General features: G+C 43.9%; 1 protein-coding gene across 9 annotated transcripts in view; it reads left to right on the top strand.

Moving 5' to 3' along the window:
- The first annotated feature begins 380 nt into the window (after positions 1-380).
- Positions 381-18,579, top strand: part of LOC147603517 (phosphatidylinositol 4-kinase beta 1-like) — a 30,562-nt gene continuing 12,363 nt past the window's right edge. For 2 of the 9 annotated variants that reach the window (XR_015265641.1, XM_086796818.1), the window contains exons 1-8: positions 386-1,201; positions 1,286-3,226; positions 13,978-14,172; positions 14,265-14,313; positions 14,492-14,624; positions 15,786-16,383; positions 17,256-17,336; positions 18,407-18,529. Coding sequence is in view for 7 of the 9 variants with exons in the window: in XM_086796818.1 (XP_086652944.1) it covers positions 1,685-3,226; positions 13,978-14,172; positions 14,265-14,313; positions 14,492-14,624; positions 15,786-16,383; positions 17,256-17,336; positions 18,407-18,529 (2,721 nt within the window). In the remaining 2 variants the exon portion in view is untranslated. Of the gene's footprint in view, positions 1,202-1,285; positions 3,227-13,977; positions 14,173-14,264; positions 14,314-14,491; positions 14,625-15,782; positions 16,384-17,255; positions 17,337-18,406; positions 18,530-18,579 lie in introns of all 9 variants that reach the window. The other 7 variants (XM_086796817.1, XM_086796816.1, XR_015265640.1 and 4 more) reach the window with 7 other exon arrangements.

The raw sequence follows: 18,579 nt of genomic DNA, 5'->3' as shown, positions 1-18,579 counted from the left end.
TTTATCGCGATCCTCGAAGCAACCTTCGATGGCACAATGCATGAGATACACAAGGGAACCAGTGTGCTATGAGAGGAAGGGAAGGCTGAGCAGAAGGGGAAGAAGAGGCCATGGACAATTACAGAGAGACTGACCTAACCTTTCCCTTGCAGTGGTTGGTGAAGGGGTTAGAGTTCCGAGCGCGATGTTGCGGGTTTGATTTCTTCTCGATGGAGGGGTTGAATCTCAAGCTTGAAAATCCCACTATTGAAAAAAAGCGTTATTTTTTTTTGAGGAAAGAAAAAAGAATTATTTAAAAGACCTGTATCGCAGTTCAAAATTTAAAAGGGGAGGGAGGGACAGGTCACACGCAAAAAACAAAAGGGGGGTAAAATGGAGCGGGGGCATCCAAATAACGCGAACACATGGGTTGTCATAGAAAAAACCACAGCTCGTCTTCTCCACCGAAAGAGGAACAAAATTTTAGCAGGAGCAGAACTCGTCTCGATCGCCTGCAAACCCTAGCATCATCTCATCGTCATAGCCAGGACCTCCTCCAAGATCTCCTGCAAAACCTATCCTTCGTTGCCATCGCTATCTCCATCGCCGTCGCCGGGAAAGCAATCGAGTTGTTCGCCGTATTCGTTCTTTCGTACCACCATCCCCATAGCCATCTAAGAAACCGGGTTGGACCATTTGCCTTGTTCTTTCCTTTCCATTCCTCCCCAGACCATAGCACCATCGCCATCGCCATCGCCGCCGTCATCAGACAAAGCCAGGAGCCAGCAGCGTCGGAAGCAGGAAATCCGTGCATCTTAGCGCTATCCGCAGCAATTTCTCCATCGTCATCGCCAGTACTAAGCAGCAGCAGTGCTGTCAGGCAGGAGGTCGAGGAAGGAGGTGCAGCAACATCACCACTTACTGACGTTCCCTCTTTTCTACCTCAGCACTAACCGTAGCCCTTAAATTAGTACCATCGCCATTTCCAATAGCCATTACCATTGTCATCGGTCCTGCCCTATCGCCATCGCCAAGCAACAACTACAGAAGAAGTGGAGAAAGGAACGGCAGCAGCGAATCTTTTTTCCCCGCCATTATCTCTCATTTGCATTCTTCTGAACAAGCGCTAGCCTCCTCTCTTTTTCTGGCTTCAGATCTCATCATCCTATCCCCCACCTCCGCTCATTTCGACGGCTTGCTCCATTGCCCAGATCTCCATCAGGTTCGTCATGCTTTTTCTCCCTTCAATTTATAACGTGGTTTGCATCAGGACATTGATTTTCTTCTTTGCCCGATGTGTTCACAGGCTTATGATAAAGTATCACATATGAATAGATGACATTTTTTAAACGGGCCCTACAGGTTGCAACGTTCAAGTTTATTTCCTGGGCCTACAAATTGCAATGTTCAAGTTCATTTCCTCCATGCAACAATCAGTAATGTACAAGCATTGGTTCAGGTATTTTGTTTGGTGATTGTGGGAGCTACAATCACACGGAAACTGTTTTCAAGGATCAGTTCCACTAAGGACATTTCAAAAATTCATCAGAGATCTGCAGCATGGTTTGGGCTTTCTTTCTGCTAGGCTGGCCAGGTGAAACGAACATGGACGAAGCTATTTATCGCAGGGCATCAAAAGTCACTATGGGGTTGATGCCTTTGGCTGCCTGAGACAAGTAGTACAAAGATCTGCAATAACGGGGCTATGGTGCGCCTTCTTGGTTACAACTCTCAACTAGGGCTAGATTCAGAAGAGTCCCCTAGAGAAATATTGAAGACCCCAAGTCCAGTGGGGGAGAATGGATGGCTCATACGCTTTTTTGATTCAGCTTTTTTCTGCGAGTGGATTGCTGTTAGCTACTTGTTTAAGCATGAGCACCAGGGGGTCAGAGATTATCTCTGCAACAGGATGTATACGCTCCCATTGTCCGGTGTTGAAAGCTACCTTTTCCAGCTTTGCTTCATGATGGTGCACAAATCTAGTGCTGCACTGGAAAAGTTCATGATGGATGGCTGTTCCAGGTCACTGAGGATTGCTTTGAAAGTTCACTGGTTTTTACTGGCAGAAGCGGAGGAGGATGATGATGCAAAAGAATTAAAAAGGTTACTAGAAAAATGTCAGATGGCAGCTTTGATGGGAGACTGGCCCCCTCTTGTTCGACCCAAGAAGACTGAAACAAGCCCAAGTAGTAAAAACCGTATGTTTAAGCTTCTCTCATCTCGCCGACTTCTAAATCTAACTGGCTCACCCCCTTCACAGAAAGTTTCATCTCCAGTTGGTTCCCCAACTCCTGCGATTGAGGAAGAGACAAGTCGAAGCCCATCAGAAGATGTGGACTCGTCCTTAAAGGTTTTGAAGAAGCTGATGCCAGGTCCCAAAGTGCATGCAATTATGAAGAAGTTTCAGAACAAGGACGATGATGAGACTGAACGGTCCAAGGATGGTGAGTCTGACAGTTTCTTTCGAAGACTTTTGAGAGAGAAGGATGACGAAGAGAAAGCTGTGCGCAGTGATGAGCTTGTCAACTCTGAGAGTTTCTTTCGACGGATGTTTAAGGACAAGGTAGAGACAGAAGAAAAAATGGGAAACAAAATGGGGGAAGATGAGGGTTTTTTTAAAAGGCTTTTTCGGGACAAAAGCGATGACCGGGAAAGAGGAGACGATAAAGAGAAACCTGATGAAGAGGAGAAAGGAATTTCCAACGTTGACGAAGAGGAGGGTCCTGACTTCTTTCTCTTTCGAAGGTTTTTTAGGGTACATCCTGAAGAGGAAGATAAAGCCATGCCCATCTTGTCAGAATCTGCAACTTTAAGCACTTCTGAAAATAGCCCAGGGACAGAGGGTTTTTTCAAAAGGCTATTTAAAGATCGCAATACAGAGGACTCCAAGATCTTCAACTTGCGGCGTGAGGATGGAATGAGCCCTTCTAGTATTCTGAAAAAACTGTTTAAGGATAGGACTGATGATTTGGGGTCCACTACAGTAGAGGATAGCATGAAGGCAGGTGGTGACAGTTTTGTTGGAGGGATACAAAAGGAGCACCATAGAGATGCCCAATTTAGTGTCAAGAATGGCCTTTGTGAAGAAAGGAAGATTTCTGAGGTGGATGCTAGGATTACAGATGCTACAAACAGTTGTGTTCCAGCAGAAGTTAAGATCAAGCCAGTTTGGGAAGAAAATTCTCGCTTAGGTCCCAGTCCGAAATCAACTGAGATGGGTGTGAATGTTGCAAGTGGGTTGTTCATGGTAAGTAATACTCATTTCAATGAAGTGCTTGCACCATTGGATTAGCTGCATTCATTTCCAGCGTTCTGTATACTTTGTGGCTTTTGTCAAGCCAATTTTTAGCTCACAACTCTTCAGTTTTAGCATTTTATTTTCAAACCAAAGAATAACTCAACAGTTATATAGTTAAATCAAGTAGTGTGAGTCTTATATTTTTATTCTATTTTGTACCTTGTAAAACATACTTTTGTTTTTGAAGTATGTGTTGAGGTTGATACAATAGTGTTTGCATAGCTATTTGTACAACTTATTATAACAAATGTGGTCTGCACAGTGGTCTAGGGGAACTTAGGATTTCACAAAGTGGCACATTTAGATTACTTAAAATTTAGACAGAAGCTTGGACTTCTTCGTAATGTGCTGATTATCACCCCTGGTTTCTCCTTGTCTGCTGTCAATACAGCTTTGACTAGATCAAGCTTGTTGTATCTAGCTCAGAGAGACTGGTGAGGCATCTTGGCAGGACCTAGCCCGGAGCGTAGAGTAGGCAGGACCTAGCAGGTTTTTTTCAACACATCATACCACCCCAAACTTGCCTCTGAAGGCAAGTGTCTATTCCTTTCATTCAGGGAAAGTTTAATAGCGCAGTAGTAGCTGGCATTATGAGCATAGTATATCTGGAAACGGCTGTTTTCTAGCCAAAAGTTGTGGAAAATTTCTTGGGAGGAGCCGTTTCCATTTCCATTTTCCTGTTTCCTAACCTCATCGGAGAAGTTTCCCATGGTGTAAGTTTTGATTTTCCTTAATTTTCCTTCTTATCTCTATTAGATTATGATCTATATCAAGTTTCTCCTCCATTTCTCTCAACTTTTTCATCATTTCTATTTACATCTATATATTGTTAAAGACATGCCATTTCCCGGTTGTTTCTGTTTCTTAGTTTCAAGCTGTTTCCGTTGTGGAGACATCATCTGCCTCTGTTGCCATTTCGTTGCATGCAACTATGACCATGAGGGCATTGCAACTGTGATCCATGCTGAAGGGCAAGGAAGAGGGATTTGTCAGCCCTATGTGGAATCTTGTAGAACTCTGTGGAATAGGCACATGAATCACTAGTGCTATACATTCACCCTGAGCGTAATTGCTGATGAAATCCCATTTAACTTACTTTATTCATCCAAATCCCTTGCATTAATGAATTGTCGTTTACTAATTGACTTGGGGAGGGGAACACAATTGTATGAATCAAGCCATCAATAGATTTTGAATCAGAATGAGCTCTCATCATTTGTCTAAAAAACTACTAGGAACCTTGCCTTAGACATAAGGGTACTTGCTTTGAGTTCGAAAGCTTTTTTGCTTTATTTGATTGCTTTCTGGCAAGGAGGTGTTGCATGTTTGCAGAAGGTGGTGGTGATTAACACTAAGCACAAGAGAGAGCATCACTAATCAAATCTGCAAGGCACAATATAGAAGGAGAGAGGGACTTGATCTACTGGAAATTTGCCAAAACATGAATATATACAATGATGTCCTAGGTCTGCACTAAGATATGATCTGGTATGTTGTGCAAACTAGCTACAATGCATACAAAAGGTTCCTAGCTGTCCTCCACTTTTACATGCTCCAAGGTTGTGTGCTGAATCATAGCTTCTTATGTGATCCACTCAGGGTCCTTTTTGCATTGCCTCCGGTCTTGTAGATGTTGGAGGCAATTTGAGCATGAAGTGACTCGAAGGTGTCATGGATTATCCCATATGCAGAGTTGCACCTTGTCATAGTTATCTCCCCCGGCCGATAATTTTTCGGGGGTAGCACAAACACCACACCCGCTTGGGGCGTTTGCTGCAGCGCCCCAAGCGGGTGTGGTGTTTGTGCTTGTGGTGGTTGCTTCTTGGTGGTGCATTGCCTAGTTGTCTTGATGGCTTGGGTTTTGCTTGGAAATGGTGGTGCCACTGTGAATCTCACATGGTATCATAGCTTGGGCTTGTGGTCGTGGGCAACCCTTGCTCCTGTCTTCTGGTGGCTCGAATGGAGGAGGGTGTTAGAGGCAATTTTAACATGAAATGACTGGAAGGCGTGCTGGATTATCCCATATGCAGAAACATGGGAAGTTGAAGAGCTATATATAGGCTAGAGTTGCACCTTGTCATAGTTATCTCCCCCGGCCGATATTTTTGGGGGTAGCACACCGGGAGTGGGAGCCCGGTGGGGGGTTTGCTACAGTGTCCAAGGGGGGGTGGTGTTCGTGCTTGTGGTGGTTGCCTCGTGGTCATCCTGATGGACTGGGTTGTTCTTGGACGTGGTGGCACTATTGTGAATTCTCATAGTAGACTCCAGCTAATGGATACTTACAAATGATCCTGACCTGCCTTTATATAGGAATCTAATGGTTGGTTGGCCATGAGTTTTAGTTTCAATATTTTCATCAAAAAGGTCTTTAAACATGCTTAGATTGTGCCCAATTTGTGTCCCATTCATTGATGCATGTCTTGAGCACCTTTGAGTGCCTATTGCATTGTCAACTTTGTCCAAATTGAACAATATGTTGCCCCTAATCTTGCCTAAAGGCAGCGGCGGCGGTAAGTGGGAAGCATGTCCATGTCACATTGGATTAAGGTGTGGACATTCTCAGGGCTAGATCCAGAAGAGGCAAACAGGTGTAGCATCTGAAGAGGAGTGGAGCAAAGCATGGATCAGATGGCTGTCGGCTGCAGGACAGTGGATGCTGGCTGCTAGAAGAGATGGCGGCTTACGTCAGCAGAGGGTGGGCAGCATGCGCATCAAGGACAAGGACCAGCAGAGCAGTCGGGCAGGGCTTAAAGGGCTTGTATGGACATGGAACTGGCCGACCAGCAGTCGGCCAGCATAAAGTGTCCAAAGACCCATATAAATAGTTCCACATGCTCAAGGTTTTATTCATTCAGCCCACTAAGGGTATGAGTCATTAGGAGTCCCAGTCTAGGACAGATTTTGGTGTTAACCACCTTTTTTATGAAGGCAGCCCATGGCTGCAGATATGTACCCTTTTTGTACCATAGATTATACTGAATTTCCAGCACTTCTCTCTCTCTCTCTCTCTCTCTCTACCAGCAGTTGGCCAGCATAAAGTGTCCAAAGACCCATATAAATAGGTCCACATGCTCAAGGTTTTATTCATTCAGCCCACTAAGGGTTTGAGTCATTAGGAGTCCTAGTCTAGGGCAGAATTTTGGGTGTTTTACCACCTTTTCAAGAAGGCAGCCAAGGGCTGCAGATATGTACCTTTTTGTACCATAGTATACACTGAATTTCCAGCACTTCTCTCTCTCTCTCTCTCTCTCTCTCTCTACTGTCTCTCTATACTTGCGTTTTTGCATCAGATGGTTTCCAAGAGTGTTTAGGGCTGAAAGAAGACTCCCAGAGCTTCCGCATGTTACATTGGTATCAGAGCATCAAGCTCAGCAAAGCTAAACGTTGAATCAATCCCAGATGATGGTGTACAGGTCTAAGGTACAGGAAAGTACACGGATTCGAAGCCCAAGGCGAGGAGCACAGAAGCGGGAAGAATTCCCAGGAGGTTGGTTGGTGGTGTTCCACAGTGCGAGATGGGGATGGCAGTTCCGTGAGCCAGATAGGTTCTCAGGTAACGGTCCCAAGGGAGGTTGATCCTCCAAGGGTGATGTGAGAGTGCCAAACTCAGTTCCAGGAATGAAGACCAAGACGGTGTTCAGAGTCAGGGTAGGAATGGATTGTGGACTAGAGGAAGACCAGATGCATAGATCTTCATTAGAGACAGAGTGGTTTGGAGAACAGGCCGGGTTTTCAGAGAAAAAGGTTTGCCAGGGATGGATGGATGACAGAGGGACTTCAGAAAAAGGATTGGGATGATGACAGTCATCCAAGAGCAGGTTGGATTCCCGTCATCAAGTTTAGCAGAGGGGGATGTCATGTGCATCACAGATGCCATGGACATTCTCAGGGCTAGATCCAGAAGAGGCAAACAGATAAAGACCATGAACCAGTAGAAGATAGGTAGAACCAGAATGTAGGAGCTTCAGGTGTAGCATCTGAAGAGGACTTGGAGCAAAGCATGGATCAGATGGCTGTCGGTTTGCAGGACAGTGGATGCTGGCTGCCAGAAGAGATGTCGGCTTACGTCAGCAGAGGGTGGGCAGCATGCGCATCAAGGACAAGGACCAGCAGCAGTCGGGCAGGGCTAAAAGGGCTTGTATGGACATGGAACTGGCCGACCAGCAGTCGGCCAGCATAAAGTGTCCAAAGACCCATATAAATAGGTCCACATGCTCAAGGTTTTATTCATTCAGCCCACTAAGGGTTTGAGTCATTAGGAGTCCTAGTCTAGGGCAGAATTTTGGGTGTTTTACCACCTTTTCAAGAAGGCAGCCAAGGGCTGCAGATATGTACCTTTTTGTACCATAGTATACACTGAATTTCCAGCACTTCTCTCTCTCTCTCTCTCTCTACTCTCTCTCTATACCTGCGTTTTTGCATCAGATGGTTTCCAAGAGTGTTTAGGGCTGAAAGAAGACTCCCAGAGCTTCCGCATGTTACATGGTCACGATGCACTCCATGCTCTATTACTTATTTTTGAGTCATGTCAATTAGTAGGCTCTGGGGCTGCCCTAAACTCTTTGGTTCAGTCACCAATAGATTCACTACTGAAGTGAATGTCATGAGAACTTCTGCATCTCTCATAGTCTTATCCTCTTTTGCTCTAGATTCAGAGAGACCTAGGAGAGTATCCTCGGAAAGTGTTTTGGGAATCGTTGCCATGTTGACCTCATGCTCCCACGGAGAGGATTTGAAACACTAACTCTGACATCTGCACTTTGGGCAATTGTTGGTCTTCAGAGAATGATTCCTATATTGGCTTTGACGTGACTGCCAATGACATCCGCACTTCCTCAGGATCTTCTATCGATCTACTCTCTTTAATTGGGGAAATGGTCTCTTGTGCCTTTTCCCGTCCTAGAAAGGGCAACCTTGGAAACTTCCTCCTACCAAGTTTTAACCTTGGGTGAGCTTTTCACTTCTACGCCTTCATCTTCGGGCTCTGTGGTTGTCAAAGATGCATCTTGTAGAACACTTGCACCTATGTGCTAGGGTTTTCCAAAGACGTAAACAAGAGTGCAGCGGAATCACACATACAACACACACAAGAGTCCTAAACTATTGATGTATGTTATGTACAACAAGAAGTAATTCAACTGAAATTCAAGTACAAGATGTGGTTGAGGATGAAGATGTCAAATGACATGTGAAGTCCTCCCTTGAATCTCCCTAAACACAGCCAAAAACCAAGGCTCGTCCTTAACCAAATCATGAGGTAATAGGTTAGCTCACCTCCCAACTGCAACCAGCATCCATCGATCTCCCTCGAGCCAAGGGCCTTCCTGCACAATCCAATAGGCGCGGGTCGAACTCCGTTGTTCCATACCATTGAAGCTTGCCCGTAGGCCTTCAACACTCATGTTATCCCTCCTCTTTAAACATTTACTCTTAAATGAAATTAGGGAAACGCTTACGCAACCTAGTTGCCGATCCCCAAGTCGAGTTCTCCATTCTATCTTTCCAAGGTTAGTCCTTTACCAAGTCATGAGGTAACAAGCTAGCTCACCTCCCAATCGCGACCTGCATTTACTGATCTCCCCCGAGCCAAGGCCAAGGCTTCTCGCACAATCCCATAGGCCCATGTCTAACTCCAACGTCCCATACCACCGAAGCATGCCTATTGGCCTTCGATACGCCAACCTACGTACTCGCCCATGTGTGGCATGAGCATGTCTGCTCTCTTGGTCCAAGCTAGACTGTTGGTGGTGTATTCGCACAACTATGTCTCATAATAACCCAAGCTCTCACTTGTATAGTGATAACTACCCCATAAATAGCTAACTCTCTATAAAAGACCAGAAAGCTTGTTTTATCAATTCAGGAATCCTAGCCAAGTATTAGCTTGCTAATCCCTAATCTTGGGGGCTCGTAACCTTGATGGCATAGTTTCCTAATCCGTAGATTAGTGTCCAAGTACATAACTATTAACATTAGAGCCGTGTGGCCTATTGTTCACTCTTGGCTAGCACTTCGCCTATAGTGAAACACTTTGTGAAGTACAATGTTGAGGAAAGCAAATGAATATGACAATTTGGCTACCCATGTATATATATGCACCAATGCTCCTAGTCGGCAAGTAGTATTGTTGTCGGCCACTTGTACCTGATTGCTACGTCATCATTGCCACGTGGCAATGCCATGAGTCTTTTGTGCTATCCGACTTTGCTTGTTGGTTGATATCTTATGACCGGTTGGGCCTTGCATACTTGTAGGGGTGTCATATTCTCCCCTACTTGCATTGCAACTATCCTTAGCTATACGATGTCCATATAAAATGTCCTTCCATAAAAGGAAAAGATCCAAGCAAGCTCATCCAATATACCCAAGATCCCGAACGTTGCGTGACCACTTTGTGTCCATTGCGAAGGCTCACATTCCATCCTCGCTACGTCAGCATGAAGACCTACAGCTCCGTGTGTCCAATCGTCCATGAAAAACACTGTTGAGTATTCTCTGGTAGCCCACGAGAAGAACACTAGAGAGAATAGTCGAGCAAAACTCCGCTATCCAAACTCTAGTCACTAATGCATCAGCTCAGATGGGACACAAGAACTGCTTGCACCACCTCCAATGTACCCTGAAGGAAGAAAGCAGAACCAAGAACCATACTCCGCGGAAACATTGCACCAAATCTGTATCCATCGGTATTGTGCTGCATCTGTATGTCTAGACCACCCATGTCTAGTGGAACATGCCCCAAGTAATACATCCACTAATGCACCAAAGTCAAAACCTCGGTGGTTGTCGGTATAGTCTCCAAGAAATCTTATATCATGAAGATACAACAATTGGCCCATCCTCCCACAACGAAGACAAATTTGATGACATGTCCTCTTGTGGTGCCTCTATGATATCAAACATTGAAGATACTCCGCCCAATGCAAACAGGAGGTGAGAAGAGTTCTCTTGAACGACCTTGGAAATTGAAGCGACCGCCACTGAAGCCAAAAATTCTCCATTGAGTGTAAACCGCAACTGTGAAGACTCTTCCTCAGAGACCCGGTTGAAAACTTTCTTGTTCGTACTTGTGCCTTGATGCAATGAAGCACCCTGGGTGTGTGCTCAACTCGAGAAATGAAAAAAGCTGAGATGCGCACACTCATCCTTCAGTTTCTGAAGAAGCCTCCTCCTCGGATTGCTCCAAGGTCTTCGGACAATCCTTTGTGATGTGCTCAATGGAGTCACAATAAAAGCATTGCCTAGCAGCCATCTTGGCACGACGATCTTAAGGGGTGAGGCGAGTCACTGAGACTTCCTCACTTGCCTTGTCCTTACCATCCTTTGTCTTGGATTGACTTTGCCTTTCTGTTGCCCGTGTTGTTGAGTCCCACACCTGGAACTGTCCCACATCTTGAGGGTTGTAGCAAGACCGAACCGCATTAGAAAGATCCCAGTGCCGATGTACACGAACGTCTACGTGCAAAGACGCTTTCAAACCATCCACAAATCGCTCAACTTGCTATGACCGCCAGATGTTTCTCAGGAGCATGAGAAAAAGCTTCCAAAAACGAGCGAGAGAGTTGGTTATCGACTTGCCATGTTTCTGTATGTAACGCTTCCACTTTTTCTTTAATTCATGCTCATAATCTACGGGAATAACTGCTTCAAGGCTGCCTTGCGCGGTAGTCATCCCAGCAAGTCACTGAGTGGTGCCTAAGGTGGTCTTCCCATCACAAGAGAGCGACCCTCGTCAAAGTTGTATGCACCAAATGAAGTTGAAAAATATTTGAACAACCTGTTGCTGCCTATGTGGCAGCCATCTTGTGGGGGTCCAGTTGGATACGACTTCTCTATCCATCTTTTCGTCGAACTTGGGAGGCTTCAGAAGCTTCATTAATTGAGCTCGTTTCTGACGAGACATGGAGAAAGCACCCGGCAAACTAATGGTCCCGTGACATCGAGCCAGTGAAGGCAAGTGGGAACTGTCTAGAGAATCCGGTGGAGAGGGACTCTGCGAAGGAGCCGTTGGTGACGTGAATGACGTCTTTCTTGGTGACTAACATGCAGGTGTAGAATGATGGAGTTGAAAAATATTTGAACAACTTGTTGCTGCCTATGTGGCAGCCATCTTGCGGGGGTCCAGTTGGTTACAACTTCTCTATCCATCTTTTCGTTGAACTTGGGAGGCTTCAGAAGCTTCATTAATTGAGCTCGTTTTTGACGAGACATGGGGAAAGCACCCAATGGTCCCCTGACATCAAGCCAGTGAAGGCAAGTGGGAACTGTCTAGAGAATCCGGTGGAGAGGGACTCTGCGAAGGAGCCGTTGGTGATGCGAACGACGTCTTTCTTGGTGACTAACATGTAGGTGTAGAATGATGACTGTTGGATTGGGAGCGGAGCTCATCTAGTACATCCTTGCTTGCATCCAAAGGAGTGAAAAATCCTCCTCTTGAAAGTTTTGGTGCTTCGTCCTCATAATCATCCAACACTCGCTCTGAAGCATGGGCCCTTGTAGATTCCAGATTCGGAATACTAGGTGCATGAGGTGCTGACTCCATCTTGTCGAGACGGGTAGATATAGCCTCCAATTTATTGGCTTGCGCATCCGTTGATGCCTTCATGCTGAGAAGCAAATCAGAGAGCTATGAATTCATGACAAATATCTAGTGATCAAGGACTGGGTGAGGGATTTCAGCCTTGCGCAATGAGGTAAAGGTGAAGTCGGGTGGGGAACCACAATATATCCCAAATAACCTAGGTAAGGTACAGTGAAGAGAACCCAAATACACTTCTTTCAAACCCGAACGCACACGGGTGCCAGAAAAGCAAAGAAATTTGTAGGTTCCCTAGTCTTTGATGCCAATTGTAGAACAATTGCACCTATGTGCTAGGGTTTTCTAGAGATGGAAAGAAGAGTGCGGCCGAATCACACATACAAGAAGTAGTAATACAATTGAAATTCAAGTACAAGATGTGGCTGAGAATGAAGACGTCAAATCACAACCTTGTGACCTACTGTTCACTCTCGGCTAGCACTTCGCCTACATAGAAACGATCTGTGAATAGGATACCCACGTATATATATGCACCAATGCTCCTAGTCGGCCAGGAGTTGTTGTTACTAGTTAGCCACTTGTACTCGATTGCCATGTCATCATTGCCACACGTTCTTTGTGTTGTCCAACTCTACCTGTTGGTTGCTATCTTATGTCTAGCTGTGCCTTGCGGTGTGTCACAAATCTCATGCTTGGTTTGATACCAATGTGACATGCTAACTATGCGGAAGCATGCTTGATTTGTGATTAGCGCTAAGCATAGTTGATTACTGGTAGAATAAGTCATTTCACTTGGTTCCTTGCTTTTTCTGCTTGTGCATCTTAGAGATGTGATTCTTGATATATTACTTCCAAAGCTTCATCTAGTCCTTGGATAGAGCATGGAAACATTTTGCTAAGCTTGCCATGAAGGAAAACACCTAGAAGAAGAAATGCGCCTTCGATGGGGTCATTACCTACTAGACTTGACCTAATGTGCATGCAAACTATTGTTGTATGCAAGACCTATGCAAGGAACCCTAACGTACATGCACAAAACTGGTTGAAGATAAAAAATGCAAACCCTAATTTGTTGTATGCATTTTTTTACAAAGCCTAGTGGAAAAATAACTACCTAGGAAGAACCTTTATGCTTGGAGAAGGTGGTTGTGATTTAACACCAAGCATAAGAGATTAATGCTAATCAAATATGCAAGTACACAATCATAGGGTACTTTCGGTACAGCACTGTAGGTTCCGTACCTGGACCGAGCCATCCCAAAGGTTATATAAAAAAAAAGTTGACTTATCGTGTACATTGTCCGTTATTGAACACCTTGTTCTTGCTCCTTGCACTTGATCATATGTGTGCTGTTGCCTTGTGGAACCTGTTGTCTTATTGCTCGTTTGCACGCCTCCTTGCCATGCATGTGCTTTCTCTCTCTTAGCTGTCTCTCCTCTCATATGCATAGTTGCATTCCATCCATTGGTGCATGTCATGGGCACCTCCGGACTCCTATTGGGCTGTCAAAACTGCCATTGGGACTCAGAACTGGCGATGACCTTTGTGGATGAATATGTGAATGTCCAAGGTTTACTTGCTGTTTAAGGTGAATCAGAGCAAGTATTATCTACATGCCAGGCTATCTGATTTTGTGGTACTACGTTTGGGTCACATAGAGGAGCAATTTTGAAGATCAGTATGATGAAGAGCAAGCCCCGATTTCACCCATTACCCCTTCTCTCTCACCTCTCAGCATCCTCTCAGTGACCTGTAACCTGGTGATTCTTTTGGTCCTGCAGATAATACAAATTAATGGGAGCAGTGTGTGGAAGAATAATGGTAGGATTTTATTGCTGAATGTTGAAGAAAAGAGTAGTTCTCACTCTGAGGTCTTCAAAAATGAAGCAAGATTAAACTACTTCAACAAAGCATTGGGATACCTTATGGGGAAAGGGTGATACTAGGAGAGATTGCTGTAGACGCTTACCAGGAATAAGGGGAGCTTTCCCAAATTTGGTTCCTTCGGGCTTAAAATTAGTCTTCTTGGTTTTATTGATCTGAAATAAATGGATTTATTGTCTTTTGATATTATTTTTATAATGGACATGTCCTGCTTTTTCAACTTAGCATCCTTCATAAGTGTCCTTGAACATTTCATTTTTTTCCCCTTCTGAACAGAAGCGTCCTGGTTCGCCACCAAAACAAAGAACAGAGAGGTCAGCTGCTAAGCCGCCGCTTCCAAAGTATTCCTCCTTCCATCTGAGGAAAGGAACATATCATGCGACTCTAGACTTTGTCCATTCATTGTGTGACACTTCCACAGGGCTAGTTGATGTTTATCCAATGGAGGATAGACATAAATCTCTATATGAGGTCATTCTCTAACACAATGAATAATATTTTCTTTGTGTAGTGTGAAGTATCATGACTTTATGGTGCCCATTTCTTGGTTTGGTGAAATGCAGTCACTTGCAGAGCTTAATACACATCTTCTCAATGCCCAGAATGATGGAGGTACTGTTTATCTCTGAGCCTAGTTTGATACTGGTTATGATTATTAATGCTAAATTTTGAGGCTTCCTTGTGATCACGGGCAAGCCTTATAATGTATGCCTTTGTTCATAACACAACCTATTCAAAAGTTTGCTGATTTCTCTTCCAACTCGTTTGCATGTTTTTTTTGGTTCATCAGGTGTGTGCTTTCCTCTAGGCAAGGGGCTTTTTCGAGTAATGCACATTCCTGAGGATGAGGCCACACTTTTGAATTCAAGGGAAAAGGCACCTTATCTTATTTGTATGGAGGTTCTCAAGTGTGATGAACAAAGGTATGTATAGTGTCTTCCACGCTGACTGGTCTAGCGATTTAAGCATTCTCCTTGTTGATGCTGAGAGAAAGTTCATGTTTTTCATTCAATGCTTATGTAAACATTAGTGTAGAGAAACTAAAGCATGGGCACCTGATCGTTTAGATGTATGCGTGGGATGCAGGGATGGAAAAAGGGGCGAAGGGTAGGAAAGTAGTAGTAACGTGTAATTCTGTAGTAAGATTTGCTTAGAGCATCTTTTGTTGGATACAAAAGTGTAGCTAGCAGATGCCAAAAGAAGAAAATGTAAAGCATAAGTAAGGGATTGTTGAATTGGAGGCCTCTTGAAAGAGCAGTAACAGTAGGTGTGGGCTGTGGCTGGGGTGGTGTATTATGACGAGTTCCGACTATGTATAAAGACAGATAGGAACCGTTATGGATGTGGTACTTTGAAAGTGATGATAATTTACCACTCTGGCCACCACCATGTGGCTATGGCAAATGACTCAGTCCAGCAATGGAGGGAGGGAGGCCTAGGAGGTCAAAAGGATACAAAGTGACACCATCTTTATTAGGGGATGCTCTTAAATGCTACTGCAACGAAGAAGTGGAGGTGAAATGACCAGGTAATTATATACTAACTGCAAGCTTCTTTGACATGGCCATATGGAGGTGCACTATCCTAAAAAACTAACAGAAAACTAAGAAGTGATAGAGGTAGAATTCACTGTAGTTCTAGTTTGTTGGATGCCAACAATCGACTTAATTCTTATTGTGGAGAAGATAATGAAGATTGATCAATTTTTCCTATGAAGAAGAAACGACAGCAGCAAAGTATAAACTATTTTTGACTAGCCATGTTATGCCAAAGGTTAGGGTATTAGTTTTTGCGTATCAAAGAAAACTCTGTCCTATTGCATGTGCTATGGCTGCAGGGAACTAGTCTATGTTTGGCCTTGTAAGCTGTATGTTTTTGCAGAGAGCATTTACTTAATGCTAAACATGGTATCAGGAATCAGGATATTTTGGGTATGCTCTTAAAAAATATTTGACATACATGTTTATGAGTGTAACATTAGTACTTTGAATAAGCCTAAGGTATTTGACCAAAATTTTGAGAAGCTTCAAATTTTCATACTTCTCTTTGCATGTTTTTAAAAAAAATGTCTGGCAATGCAGCAGCACAAAAGACACAAGAGATGGAGGATCACAAAAACTGTCACATGGAGGTATACCCCTTGCAAACGGTGATGTACAATTACAGCGACCTCCCCCTTGGGCTTATCCTGTTTGGAATCAGTCTAAGATGCAACATAATAACACAGACTCCATGCTTAGGGCAGCCTCCCAGGCTATTGACCGTGCAATGACCCACTTATGGGAAACAAAAGTGAAATTTGTGCATGTGGGCCTGTCTGTGACTGACAGACCAACCGATTCCATGGATTGCAATTGTAGCACCGTTGGCACTGCTGTTGCAGATTCAGAGTGCAATTGCAATACCAGGGGAGCTCTAAACATTGATGGCTATGCTGGAGTGGCAAGTACAGAAGATGGAGATAGAAGTCCCCAAAAAGGGCAGGCCATTTCAGAACACGGCAATGCAGGTTTGGAAAGTGCAACGGCTGGCGTTAGAGAACAGCCCCATGCTGATCAATGGGTGCGTGTGTACTTGACAGCTGTGCCTGGTGTAAACATGGAGGATATAGAAGCTGAAGAGCTGGCCAGAAGGAAAGACCATCGGCGAGTACCAAGCACTATTGCAATGGCTCAAGTTAAGGTGTGTAGCTACTTTTTGGAACTGGCTGTATGCTCTAAATATGTATGAGATATTTTAAGATTGCTACTTAAAGTCATCGTTTCTAGATTGGTAAAAATGTTAAGAGTCAGGGTTTGCTTTTTGGCTTGGTTATTAAGCTAATATCAAGCTCCTTGCATTTGTTAGATTGTCATTATGTGCTTGAGAAACCACAATTACCATTGTTTGAGGCATTTCAACTATCTGAAATGTAAAGATGCCAGATACACGATCCTTCTTCACATGGCCAATTATATAGCTCTCCTTTTTTCACCATGCCAACTTATCGCCAGTTATTCCTAGTTGTTAACTCATTGCTGACTTGTGATTTGTTTTTTCTGTCCTCCATAGCTCCTCTCCAGCCAAATCTTTCATGCTTTTAATTTACCAGTTTTTTTTTTGTCCCGGGTGTTTTAGTGGAGTTGGTAAGACAGTCAGTTCCCAGTGCGATGTTGTGGGTTTGGCTCCTGCCCTCTACACCGGTGGGACAGGTAGTAGTAGTAGTATATAATATATCATAAAATCATTACACCCCCCCCCCCCCAAAAAAAAAAATCAGGCTTTTTGAACAACAGAGAGCATTGGACTCAAGCGGAGTACAAGAGTTAAACCTTTGTTAGTCAAGTCACAAATAGATCTTGCAATCCCTTAAAAACAGTAGATACTAGTCACAGTTGCCATTAAGCGAGTGCTCCTTGTAGAGTTGGATTCAGGCTGATTGCATCTAATAATTATGCTAGAATATATAGCTAGTGTGTATTACCTCTTGATTTTTTTCTTCTTCCAATGGTGTATCGCTTGACATGCCATATTAGAAATGAATTGAAGAGTTTATGTTGCTTGCTTTTATTCAGGCTGCTGCTGCAAAAGGAGAGTCTCCACTTGGTCTTTCTGCGAAGAAGAGCATGGCAAGATCTGGGCAGGGGCAATCAGAGGTATGAATAACAGTTTCCATCATTTTTTTCCCCACTGGCTTTAGATCCAAGTTCCTCCCATAGTTATCGTTTTTCACTGCTGGTAGGCGCCTTTTTATCTCCCTGTAAGTGATGCCGCCGAGAAAGCACCTTGTGGGGTTTTGAACCTAGGACCTCTTGGTCCTAGACAAACACCTTTACCACTTGAGCTATCACCTCATTGGCGAACAGTTCCCATCCTTATACCTCGTTTCATGTTCTTCTTTCCAAACAACTTCTCATTTCAAGTTTCAAGATTGCATGTACATTAAAGGTGGGTGACCTGTCATGCTACTCAGGCTTTGACATGAGAGTCCTGTGCATTTTTGTGCCCAATCTTGTGTGTTTTGGGCTGCTCCACCTATGGGAGGAAAGGGGTAAGGAGAGTACTATGACCCTGAGAATACTATGACTGTGGTCTTCCCTTCACCAGTCATTTTTTGATGAGAATACTATGACTCTGGCCTTAACTTCAGAGTCATTTTTTGAAGTAACACACATTTTTTTATGAGAAAACTGTGGCCTTCTCTTCACCTGTCATTTTTTGATGGTTGGAGTGTGTAAACTTCAGCATAAGCTCTCCAACTGTCTTAAAGCCACACACTTCATAATTTTCTCAAATCACAATTTGGAGTTTAATGCCAGGAAAGTGTCCTCAACTATCATTGCACATGCATTTGAGGATGGATGCATGCCACAGTATACTTATAGGAAGAAAGTGTAGTCAATGGGTTTCCATGAGGCACATGGCATTTGAGCTCCCAGATAACATGGTAAATGACAGGGGACATATCGAGGTCTGTTTGAAGGGTCTTTGAGCTTGGAAGTAAGTGACGACACACAAAGTTATGAGGGAGGATGGGTAAAAGTCTAGTTAAACTCTCCTTGGGAAGTTTTTTGAGGTTTTAGTTGTGTTGAACATTGCTTTCTGAAGTCATTTGGCCATGGTAGACTGATCACAAATTCAAGCTTTTACTATTTCTTAGCTCTTTGTGTAACAACAAAAAATCACTCTTTGCAATTTGCATTTCCAATATCCTGGTTTTGTACAGGATTTTGATGATATCAGCGGAAAAGCCACAGATGCACTTGCGGGTGAGCTCTGGGAGGTCAAAAAGGAAAGGATAAGGAAAACATCCAAGTTTGGGAGCATGCCGGGTTGGGATCTTCGATCTGTAAGGATGGATTTTACTTTAAAAAAAAAATCTATGCTGCTTTATGTGCT

Source organism: Cibotium barometz, chromosome 64 (genome assembly GCF_041138505.1).
Source record: "Cibotium barometz isolate CiBa-2024 chromosome 64, ASM4113850v1, whole genome shotgun sequence".
NCBI lineage: Eukaryota > Viridiplantae > Streptophyta > Polypodiopsida > Cyatheales > Cibotiaceae > Cibotium > Cibotium barometz.
The sequence above is the reverse complement of the archived record's forward strand: the minus strand, read 5'-3'. Positions and strand labels throughout refer to the sequence as shown.